At 35.7% G+C, this 12,423-nt stretch overlaps 1 protein-coding gene across 1 annotated transcript in view; it reads left to right on the forward strand.

Annotated features, from left to right (window-relative positions):
* cntn3a.1 (contactin 3a, tandem duplicate 1) overlaps positions 1-12,423 on the forward strand; it is a 74,602-nt gene that overhangs the window by 20,432 nt on the left and 41,747 nt on the right. Inside the window, exons 5-7 of the mRNA XM_037684922.1 lie at positions 8,758-8,961; positions 9,857-9,959; positions 10,186-10,370. Of these exons, the coding sequence (XP_037540850.1) occupies positions 8,758-8,961; positions 9,857-9,959; positions 10,186-10,370 (492 nt within the window). The remainder of the gene's footprint in view (positions 1-8,757; positions 8,962-9,856; positions 9,960-10,185; positions 10,371-12,423) is intronic.

The raw sequence follows: 12,423 nt of genomic DNA on the forward strand, positions 1-12,423 counted from the left end.
ATATATATATATATATATATATATTATTCTGAGATGATTTTCTAAAATCTATGACCACAAATTTCAAGTTAATGTGAATTATTACAGAAATCAATATTTCACAGTTAAAACAAACATTTCACCTATATTCATGTTCAACCTCAAACCTTTTTTTAATTCAGAATTCTGGATGCGTCTTTGACAGATAATGAATGGAAATAGGATTATAGTTACAGCACGTACTTAAAGATGGAAATATACTTGTCAGCATTGGTAAAACAGAATTTTATTTCATCCTGAAGCTTGTGTGTCAATTTGTATGGAAAATCTCCACATGTCGTGTAAATAATTGTACCGGTAGTTCTTTGTCTGCCATGTATTTCTCCTCTGCACTCCAGTTTGTGCATGGTGTTTGTTTCAGTACACTCTATCGGCATGTTGGTGGTCTGATTTTAGAGTAAACATCTCAGCAAGGTATGTCATTTTAATCAAAAACACACCAGTGTGCTGTTTGTAATGAGTTGTCTTTGAAATTTAAATTGCTTTTCATTGCAATTCTACAAAACACATAGATTTTACATTTTAAATGCTTTATGTCATTACACTTTATTAAAACTCAATCTGAACTATTAGAAGAATGAATAATTTGCATGCAAACATAATTTTAACGTGTGTGCAGTGGAAATGTCTTGCACCCTTAGATTTTGTATTGTAATATTTGTGAAAGCTACTTGCTGCAGTGCGTCCTCTGCCAACACACTCCAGTCAGCAAACAACAAAACAGCTGCCCTGTCACAAGTGTTGGGCTTCTGTCTAGTAGTTCTGTCATGAATATGCTCAAAATAAACAGCAAATGAAATCTAACAATCCATCCACCATTTACAAGAAAACGGGTTTAATCAGGAAAACATTACATTTGCAAATTGCAGTGTTTCTCTAGACGTCTGTCTGCTGTCAAGGCAATCTAGCATTCACATTTACGCTTTATTTTTTTTACAATTTACAAAATAAATTTGATTTCTCTTAGAAATATGGCCAAAGAGTGCCTGCACTCTGGATACCTTTACAGAGTATGATTTTTATTTATTTATTCATTCATTTTTATATATTTTATTTATTTATTTATTTATTTTCCTGTAGCGGGAATGGAGTTAGTCAACGTTGACTGTCTCCTTGGGTAATGAAGGAGACATACAGGAAACAAATAAATTAACTTGGAAATGCAATGATGTTCCATGAGTCATCTATAGGTCACTTTTGAGTAATTGTGAAAAAATGTTTGATTGTATGCATCATGATAAAATATTGACGTCAGTACAGGCTACCAAGTTTTATTTAAAGTTTTAATCTACTCTTTGGCTTCACATTATACTGAATATTACAAACAATGTTTTTAGCTGTTAGCTTAATGCTTGATCGGCTTCATATTATTAGATGACCCATTGCAACAGCCATACAAAGATTTTACAATAGGGATAGAGCGACTATTTGGCCGACCAATTTTAATCAGTCAATCTTAGATGCCAAAATTGGTTCATGCCTGTACTTACTTGATCAATTACAAGATAGGTAAAAAGCAGTTTGTGCTTACTTAGGTCCATTAGTTGTGGCAGCCTGCTTTAATTAGGTTAAGTCCAAAAGTCAGTCAGTTGTAGATGTACATTTTAGGGATAATTTCTGAGAGTTTCAATACAATCCGTGAAGCAGTTTATGTAATATTTTGCTAACAGACAGACAACTAAACATGTAAACAAACGGTATGGACAATGGCATGATCGCCCACCTTTTTTGGCAGCAGGTGATGATGACATGCTTACCAAGTACCCAGGGTTTTCAAAAGGATGAAGGGTTTATAAAACATATTCAGGAGACAGGAGAGCAATAGTTTCTTTCCTTTTTTTATGTTTAACATATTTATATAACAAGTATAAAATCAAGAGTTCTCTTTAGTCTAGACGTGTTTACAGACAAAGATACACAACTTCAAGGGTTTCTACTCAGCTTTGAAAAAGACTTGAGTGTTGAAAGGCATAATCTAGAGGGTGAATTATAATTAGATGATTACACATGTAATTAAGGCAAACAGTAAGTTTGATAATAATTTATTTTTTTATCACCATTATAAAATGCCTGTTATTATTTATGTGGATCTTCTTGTAATTTTATTTCACCCCTTGTATAATTTCCTTATGATATGACAACAGATTGTATCATTATGGGTGATTAAATGCATTGTTTTCATAGCTGATTAAAACAGCAGGGTTCTTTTGTTCTCTTTGATGTTGTAATTCTCAATTAGTATGCAGCATTATACAATCTTCTCTCAATAAAATTAAAAATTCTGATTTTTTTAAAATATATATAATTTTAAAGAATTTAGTTAGGATATGTACTTGGCCCCATATGTCAAACTGTGTTTGATTATTTTGGAACCATATAAGGGTTCTGTGATTGTGCGTTTAAAAAATTCAAATACATCACTCGACCAAAATTACAATGAGTGTTTTTGTTCATATGCCATGTGAATGATCTGGATTGTTTTTGTTCTTGACATAATATAAATATAATGTTCCCTGTGGACGTTTTCATTCCTGTGTTCAAGTCAACAAACCCTCGCAGTTTAAGACAAATGCATCAAAATGTATTCTAATGCTAAACTTTACTGGTAGTCTCTGAAATGCTACATATCAAGTTGTAGAACTAAAACAGTTATGACACTGTTTGGTCTCTGCCACTTGTTAATATGTTAAAACACAACTTTTTTTTAGCTTTACTAAATAATTTTTGCCTGTTAAAATAACTCCAAAACTATCATAATGATGGTTGTAATAACCAGAGCAGAGGTACTAAGAGGAGCAGAGTCACAACTTGGAGTAAAAGGTAAAGTAGCTTTATTTACAGTGAAGTGTATTAAATGGTTATACTGGGAGGATAGGTTTCTTGAAGTTTCACAGCACTGAGAGGAGGGTGGAGGATTCTATGTAGGTTGGTAGCCAAGATGGAGAGGTTGAGGTATTAGTGATGTTACCTTAGTGGATTGTAGGCAGGCAGAGGGTGAGTGGCGGAGGAATAGCTGGACTGTCTGAGATCAAGGTAGAGGTGACAGGAGTTCCATGGTAGGGCTCATCTTTAGAGGCACGAAGGAGGAACATGTAATCCAGGATTTTGTCTTAGTGGAACAGGTACTAGGAAACACAGAGGAAAACAGGTAAGTATAAATTTTCTTTCAAGAAAATACAGGTGGCTGGCAACAATACCGATTGGTATCTAATGTTCCAGCAGGGAAAGGAACACTTCCACAGTCTTTGATACCTCTGGAGCTAGTCAGAGAAAATGGACCATAGCTGCTGCTTGTTGGCGCTGCCCAGCACACAGGAACCAGCAGATGAAAACAATGGAATCCTGCAGACACTCCAAATTGATGCCAGAGTTGTTGTCAGGTTATATGTTTTTTAAGCCAACTGAAATAAATGTTTTTTTTTTCTCCAGTGAATCTTCAGAGCAGGTCATGAATGAAAAATATCATTATTGAAGGGCATATTTTGTGGTAATATAAAATATTAAGACAGACTAAATCTATTTTCCTTTATCAAAACCTTTAGTTCAACTGTCAGCAATATTTTGAGGAGAATGGTGAGTAATTGATGTAATGTTGATTTATTTCTTTTTTGGGTCAAATTAATTGAAACCCATTCTGTGTGAGTTTTTGTTTTTCTTTTATACTACACGGATGCAGCCAAACGTCCTATTTGTCAAAGTGACTGGTTATAAACAGACCATTTTGTCCTTGTTCTGTTGAAACAAAGCTGTTCTACAATAAAGGCCTTGCCTGATGCTTTGAACGATCTATTTCCTTTCAATATTTTTCTCAAACTCAGCTGTCACTGGAATTTATTCTTGTTGATAGATATGGTGAGGAAGTAAAGATGTACTGCGAGATTGATCATCTCCAGTTTTCTATTATAGCTGCAAAAAGGCTAGACTGATCAGATTTTTCACAGTTATGATACATCTTGTCTTGATGTTGTTACTTATCCTCCCACACCCACACAGAGTCTCAATTGTTTGTCTATTGTTTTGAGTACAGATGTACATTGTAACTATACTCTCTAATCATTATGTGATTGTTCAGTGTTTTTTTTAAATACAGGTGGTCAAAGAATTAAAGAAAATAATCTTTTTATATATATTATGATAAACTTAAAAGTTTAGAAAAAACACTTCATGACTATGCCCACACAATCATATGTTCTGTAATAACAACAGCACTAAGATGATGCAGATGCAAATATGAAACTCTAAATTGTCCATAGATGTGAGTGAGCATTTGAATGGTTGTTTGTTTCGTTTGTCTTTATTTGGCCCTGTTATGAACTTGCAACCTGTCCAGGGTGTACTCGCCTCTGGCACAGTGACTGCTAAATAAGGGCACCAGTGAACCCTTGACCCAAAAAGGACAAAACTGGCCAAGATAATAGATGGGTGGACAGATTTTTTTTTTCCATGTTAGAAAAGCATGTTCTCATAAATGGTGACAGGACATAATTCATGACAAGCACGACATAGTCCAAGACAAAGATCTATTCTCCATTTTTAAAGATTTCCGATTTACCATGTATGATTCAAGCTGCCATTGTTTCATTTTAAAGCCTCCCCCCCCCAAAAAAAAATAAAAATAAATAAATAAAAAATATAAAGAAAATACAGAAAGTAGATTTTTGCTACACATGCACTCTGAATAGGGATGCATAATATTATCGGCATGGTATTGGTATCGGCCGATATTTGCGATAAAGTTCAATATCGGACATCGGCCATTCCATTAAAAAAAAACTTGCTGATATAAAAGGCTTCTAAGTTCATTTTTAATTTAAAAAACTGTCAAGTACATCTATTAATGCACTACTACTTATGTGCTTTTCACTTGTCCTTTGTGAACAGGTTGAGTTTAGATTTGTAAAAATTTACAAATTTGCACTGTTCGAGTGTTGTTATTGTGTTAGGGAAAGTAAATGTCATTAATAAATTTGACATTAAACATAATCCTTGTTGAAGTCTTACATCATTTTCAGCCCCTCTTTTGCCATCTGCATTTGGCTGCATGCCAAAATGACAAATACCATGCAGAATAATGTAGTATTTTAATTCCACAGAAGAGAAAGCTATGTAGTCTCTGCAAGTAGGTCTAGGAAAAAAACAAAAATCTGTATTGGTATTGGTTATTGGCCAAATACGTTTTAACATATCGGCATATTGGATATCGGCCAAAAATCCAATATCGTTCATCCCTAACTCTAAACATGTAAGGCAATTAAAATTGCACTTCTGAACTGATCAAAATACTTTCAAGTATTCAAGATAAGCTCTAACTAAATTGTCTCTCATTGCTATACCATGTTGGCCTGAGATCAGATTTTGGTCTTTGTCACCTTTTGCTTTAAGATGGTCTGAAAGACTGCAGCTAGTCAAGGACCTAATGCATCTGACCTCCTTCTACTAATGGAAATGGGCCTTTCAGAGTCACTGAAGACTGAAATCACTTGTTTTGTCCATTCAGTGCATCTGCCCCCAAACATAGGGTGCTTACTGGCGAGTGGCAGCACATATAACTCGCAGGGATTTTTACCGTGCGCCTGACCTAAGCCTTTTCATCGAGTGAAATGTGTGTTATGAATACAGATTAGAAAGCCTGGTTAATGGCTGTCACCATCCAAGGAACAGGCTTGCAAGTATACACTTTGACACAAATTGTGCATATACTTTTCTTTCCCCACACTTGTGCATAAACCCACTCTTAACTTAGCATGTCCTTGGCCTGCCATGTTCCATTTCTCTTCAGTCCTCTCAGATCATTAAAAGGAAATTGATGCTGTCTGTTCATTATACAAAGACTAAATGGAACCACAATAAATATCTGCCACTCACTGTCACTCATGATTGTGCTATTCCATTACCACCCTTCCACGGAAGGCTCTCAAATCAGTCAACTACAGGCATTGTTGCTTTTTCCACTTCCTTTTTCCTGTTTCTTGTTTCTCCTTATGAATCTTTAACAAACCAATTAGTAACTGCTTATTTCTTGTTCCGTTTTTTTCATGCCTTGCACCTTTGAATGATATAGGTCCAAGTACTAGCTTGCATTAAATATACATGACCTTCTCAGGATAAGAGCTGAGATCCATTATCAAGGGGAGAGGAGAATACCTCAGCTGTTCCATTTGTGAGTCAATTGGATCAACATGAAATTATGTTGACTTCACAGAAGCTTTATAGGAGTTGGTAGCAAAAATCCCGTAGACACAAACATCGAAAGTAAAATCTAAAGCCTCACGTTGTGTATCTAAACCTTTACCTGACTGGTTTTCAGGTTTTGATCCACAGTAAAAGTAAAAAGTTCTAAACTAACCCTTAATTTTTATAATTTTCTTCATATAAATTAGAATTTTGACAGCTTATCTTGTTAATTAACAGTAATTGAAAGTCATTTGTTTAAGCTAAATTCAACAAAGACCTGATATAAGACCTGAGAAATGCATTATTGTTCAGTTGCATTGGATTCAGTATGACACATTTTCATCTACCAGCTATTTGGGAATAAGTTTGTTTTTGCTAAAATACTAATTTACGTCTGTCAAACCATATTAGCTTTGGCATTTTTATAGAATGAACTAAATAAATTAAAAGCAATTGTCTCTTGTTGGCTGTTAGTAACAAATTGCCTAAACTGGTTTGCGTCTTGCGTTTGATCACCATTTTATAACTGCGTGACTCATATGTCAAGATTAAGAGTTGATTATACAAAACACAATTCTCTGAAATGTGAACAAAAACAACTGCAAAAACAGCAAATATTTAAAGAAAAACTTTAAAAGACTTTAAAAAAGCATGAAAAGTACTCAATACATTTTAAACGTATTACAAGAAAGTCTGCCTCCTTGTAACAAATGACAAAGAAATGAGTGACAACTCAAAACTTTCACACAATACTGTGATTCCACTTCATTTCAAGGTCTTTCTTTGGAATCCTGTGGTCTGCATTTGCTTTAAGCTACATTTTTCTCATCAACACGAAGGGAAGGGGTTTTGCAAGATTATACTGATGACATTTTTATTTTGAAGGCAGCAAAAAACATCTAAATTGTGATGGTAATTTGTGTAATTACTTTTATTTTAATGTAAAGGAAACCTAGCATAACCTTAGTTCTGAGCAAGACCCAAAGAATTGTCATGAACTCGACTGAACATTGTCCTTTGTCAAGCTGACTGTCAGTCACCTTCACACTAACGTCCTGGAACAAGCAGAGCTGATTCATAATGTAGAAGCAAGGCTTTAAACCTCTAGAGGAAAAAAATCCAGTTGACAAATCCCAGAACATATTGCGTCAGTGAAGATGAATTGAAATGGAGTTGCGAGCAGTATTTAAATGTGAACAGCATTGTCATTCCATTTGCTAAACTAAAATATTAAAATAAAGTACACATACTCATGCAGCTTGAAACCTTTCTTGTCACCAGTTTTGGAACTTTCTTTGTTTGTTTTGCTGAACAAAAAGGACAATCTTTACACACACAATACAAGGTCATAAAAAAGAGGTGAAGTGATTTTTTAAAATGTCAAAACTGTCAAAAACACAGGTATAACAGTACAACAGGATGCACTGACAGGAAAATCTCATGACACGTCTAGCAGAGTGTACCCCTCAAGACTGGGCCTAATGAGCATTAACCAGGAGGGCATGATCAAGTGAGGCAATAGACAGGTGAGGGTGTCTGACATTTAAAGCAGAGAGGACAGATAACCATTAACTGAAACAAGAAAAACTTAAATTTTCTAAATCCAATTTCAATGTGTTATTTTCAAGGCTGCAATGACATGTCAAAATCTAGGATTCCTCCTCCCCATTAAAGAGCAAGAAGTGACAAATACTGAATAAATGACTCCAAGTCACATCTCAATTATTCTCGGCACTGTTGTGCAGAGTCATCACTTAGACAAGTTTTTATCAACAGCAAAGATTGCTTCTGGGACAGGGACGCAGCCTGGTCCAGAGCAATCTATCCTTGTGTCAATATGTCAAAACACCAATATTCCTTTATATAATGTTGCTGTTTGTTAGTGCAACGCCTCTATGACTGCTTTCCATTTGGTTGGCAGCACTCTGGGAGTATCTTCCAGAAACTTTGTTATTATAAGTGATCAAAGATAGATGGGAAAAGTTGATTTTTAGAACGTAAATAAATGCTATATTCCCAAAAGGATAGGCTTATGTGGAAAAAATGTTAAAAGGAAATAAATCAAGGCAAGTTATGAAGAGTAAGTTAAACATGTTTTATTTAAAGTTTAATTTACAGTGGACTCACCCTGGACATTAGGTATGTTTATTTAGAATAAGTCGAACAAATCTCAGCAGGGAAGATCCTTTTATTCCTACTGTTGATAAAAAAAATAAACAACTTTTCTCAAAAACTAGTTATTCATATGCCCGGCATTATCACTTCAGAATAATGAAAGCCTATCTTTTTAAACCATATTAAAGTCATTTATCCAACAGTGAGTAAGAGTAAGTGCTCTTCAATTATAAATTATGTTTTTAATCATGGAAGGCTGGCACTCAGTCCAATCCACTAATTGCTTTATCCCGTAGGGTATCCACTCACACAGAAGTGATGAGACTGCTGATGGATCCCCTGTTATCTGTAAATGGATATAGATGATTTATAAATCTGCTCGTGTTTCAACTTGTTGCCCACATCTATTGTCTTTGATTTTGTTCACAGAACTTACTTTCATGTGGATCTTCAATGAATACCCGTCGTTTGTCATCCAGGACACGCGTCGATTTGTGTCCCAGAAAACAGGTAACCTCTACATCGCAAAGGTGGAACCCTCTGATGTGGGAAACTACACGTGTGTAGTCACCAACACTGTCACCAAAAGCAGCGTTCAAGGACCGCCGACGCCTTTAGTCCTGCGGGTTGATGGTACGATTCGACACCCTTACATACAATTCATATATTGCATAAATTAGTAACCTTGTAAGTGTCAAAGTTTACAATTAAGAGACAAAAACTTTTTAACCCACATGTGCTGAAACTTTACAGACTGCCTGGCGAAAACAAAAAAATATGGAAAATAACTTTATTTTACAAACTGTTGCCATTAATTTTAATCATATTGATTGGCTATTGCAGCACGGTGGCGCAACTGGTAGAGCTGCTGCCTCTCAGCGAGCAGGTCCCTGGTTCAAACCCCCGGTCCAGGGGCCTTTCTGGGTGGAGTTTGCATGTTCTCTCCGTGCATGCGTGGGTTTTCTCTGGGTACTCCGGTTTCCTCCCACAGACCAAAAACATGCATGTTAGGCTGATTGGTAACTCTAAATTGTCCCTAGGTGTGAGTGAGAAAGTGAATGGTTGTTTGTCTCGTTTGTCTCTATGTGGCCCTGTGATGGACTTGCGACCCATCCAGGGTGTACCCCGCCCCTCGCACAGTGATTGCTGGACATGGGCACCGGCGACCCTCGTGACCCAAAATGGAAAAGGCGGGTAAAGATAATGGATGGATGGGTGGATGATTGGCTATTTTTTTTCTATTATCTGTTTAGTTTGTTAATTCTAATTTCATGGACCACAATGATGCTTTGACAGACAATTCTTAAACTCGCCTCCATTGTTCTTATATTACAAAATAAAAGGGGAGAAAAAACGATTTCTGTCTGTTTAGAACCCATAAGAAATTGTGCTATACAGAAACCTGCTGTAGATCATTTTATGTTTTTCTTTGTAATATTTCTCTTTGTTACAAGTTTTTGCCCAGAGCTGACAGGCTTCCTGTCAGTGATGTGGAGCATCAATTCATTGCTTTTCTGTACAACTGCAGGTGTTATGGGCGAATATGAGCCAAAGATCGAAGTGCAGTTTCCTGAAGTTGTTCCTGTTGCTAAGAGCTCAACAGTCAAACTGGAATGTTTTGCACTTGGAAAGTATGTCCCACTGTGCATTTTTAATATGTCATAGTAATTTCAGCATGCAGTGGCTTGTTCCTGTGTTCACACAGAGAACAAAAGACCAATATATTCAATGTAATGGCACATTGACATGTTTTATAACATCCACTTCACAAATATTTTATGTTTTTTTGAAGAAGTCGGAGACAAAGCAATTTTTGGTGTTATTTTTCATATTATTTTTTTACCCCCTCACCTTTAGCCCAGTGCCAACCATCAGCTGGAGGAGAGTGGATGGGGCCTCATTTAGCAGGAAGGTGGACATAAATAAAGCCAGTGGTGTTTTAGAGATCCCATATTTCCAGCTGGAGGATGCAGGAGTGTACGAATGTGTTGCTGAAAACAGCAGAGGAAGAAACTCAGTTCAAGGAAAACTGTCTTTCTATGGTGAGTTTCCGATCTTTGTTCTATAACATACTCTTCTACTTTTTGTCTTAAGTATATAAAACTGTTTGCCTTCAGTCTGTGAATTTTCTTACTAGTTGGTGGTGCATTTATAGATTCATTTGGCTTTAATTCACAAGCACTTCAACACTTAAAGGTTTACTCTGAAGGCCGATTGGAAATTTGGCAAACAGAATGTGCAATTATTATACAAGTCTAACAAAAAAAAAGTTAGTTTCATGCTGTTTTAAAGAATTTTATATCATACGTAATAGAAAAAGTACTAGCATGGCATGTAGTAATAAATTAACCCATTACCACTAGTTCACTTCTGACAAGGTTTTTATTGTGCTAGCGGCTAACACGGGGGCCTTTTAGATTTACAACACCTCTTTCAGGGAGTTGACTTTTTTCTCACCAACACTAGACTTATGGCCTATATTCTGAGAAAAGCTTTTAATGTCCCCAGATGAAAGATTTTTATTGTTTTTCTCTTCATTATATTGCAGTTTATTCATTGATAATGTCTTGCCATGAGGCCCTTTGGCAATATTTTTCATTGAAAGTTTTTCTTCCTCTAAAGAAAAATACCTTTGATATGATAATACACTTTTGTGATGCATTTAGAATTAAAATAAAATGATCAGAATAAAAACAGATACGTGTATACCATGCATTAAAGCGGCTTTACTTCAACCATTGTATAGTATCAAAGTACCGAATGGAGGCAATGTCTTAAAACTAGTTAATGTGGTCATATCATTTCCAAGAAAAAGCAATTCATTATTATCAGCTCTTAGCTTTTAATGTGTTAGCACTAACAGTGGATAAACTTACCATGTTTTGTATGCATGAACTGTATGAGAATTGGACCATGCTCTATAAAAACAACAGAATTTGCTGTAACTGCAAAAAACAAAAAGAACAGAAAGAAAGTTTGATCACTTTCCCATTGCTCTGATCTGATGAGTGCAGACATTTCTGCTTACAGTATTGTTTCACCACTGACAGCAGACTGACTGTGATTATTAGTTTAAAAAAAGAAAAAAAACATCTGTATACTGATGTTTCCATGCAGTGTTGTGTTTTTTATGAGATCCTTGCTGTAACTGTGTGGAAGCCATGTGTCTTCTTGTAAGATTTAAGTCTTGTCAAATCGCACAGCCTCACAGACTGACTTGTGGGCAAGTGATAAAAATCTCTAATCTCATTTTAAGGTCCCACTGACGGGACCTTGTGGGACATCCATCAAGTTTAGAGAAGAATAGGAGAATCAATATAGGGATGTGGCTTTGCAGCAAACAGTAGGCACACAGTAACAATAAGGGTTGGGGGTTGGTCTCTCTTTGAGTCCTTTCTTAATATTCCCACTGGAGTTCAAGGGGATTTAGGAAATTGGTTAAATGACATTATGATCCAGCAGTTTGCTGCATTTGAATGGATTCAGGCTCGGTTAGACTGACCTTGTGAATAAGCTGTTTGCATGACGTTCTCCCTCTCAGTACGTGATGGTTTCTTTTGTTATGTCTGCTTGTTGAGCTGTTATCTGTAGTGACCCATGTCAGGATCAAATGCATTTTTCTTTTCTAAGCGCGCACGTTTCCAATAAAGGTTATCAAAAGAGTTTGATTTTCGACAACAAAAGCTTACTTTAGCAATATATAACTGCTGATACCTGAGTATGAGTTTCCATTATCATTATTGTCCAAATTATTAGTCATTATCATGCAGGATTTAATAAAGTACTGGTAATTTACGTGGCTTTAAGTTCACTTGTAAATTGACCTTTTCAGTGACTTTCTGATGTTTAAATTTAAGTTTAAGTTGTACTGCTGAAAGATCAACAAGCTCGTTGATAGTCAATCATTATTAACACAATTTGTGCTAAACACAAATCTTTTTGTTTAGCTTTGGTCCGAAGCTTTCACTTTTATTTATTTTTTTCCCCACAAAAGCTTTATTACAGTGTTTTTATTAATATATTTTCCAAGTAGGGGTCAGCTTCAAGTTAATTGGAAGTAGACTGAGATTTTGTGCCATTGGATGCTTTTTTAAT

Source organism: Nematolebias whitei, chromosome 11, assembly GCF_014905685.2.
Source record: "Nematolebias whitei isolate Nwh7 chromosome 11, NemWhi1, whole genome shotgun sequence".
Taxonomy (NCBI): Eukaryota; Metazoa; Chordata; class Actinopteri; order Cyprinodontiformes; family Rivulidae; genus Nematolebias; species Nematolebias whitei.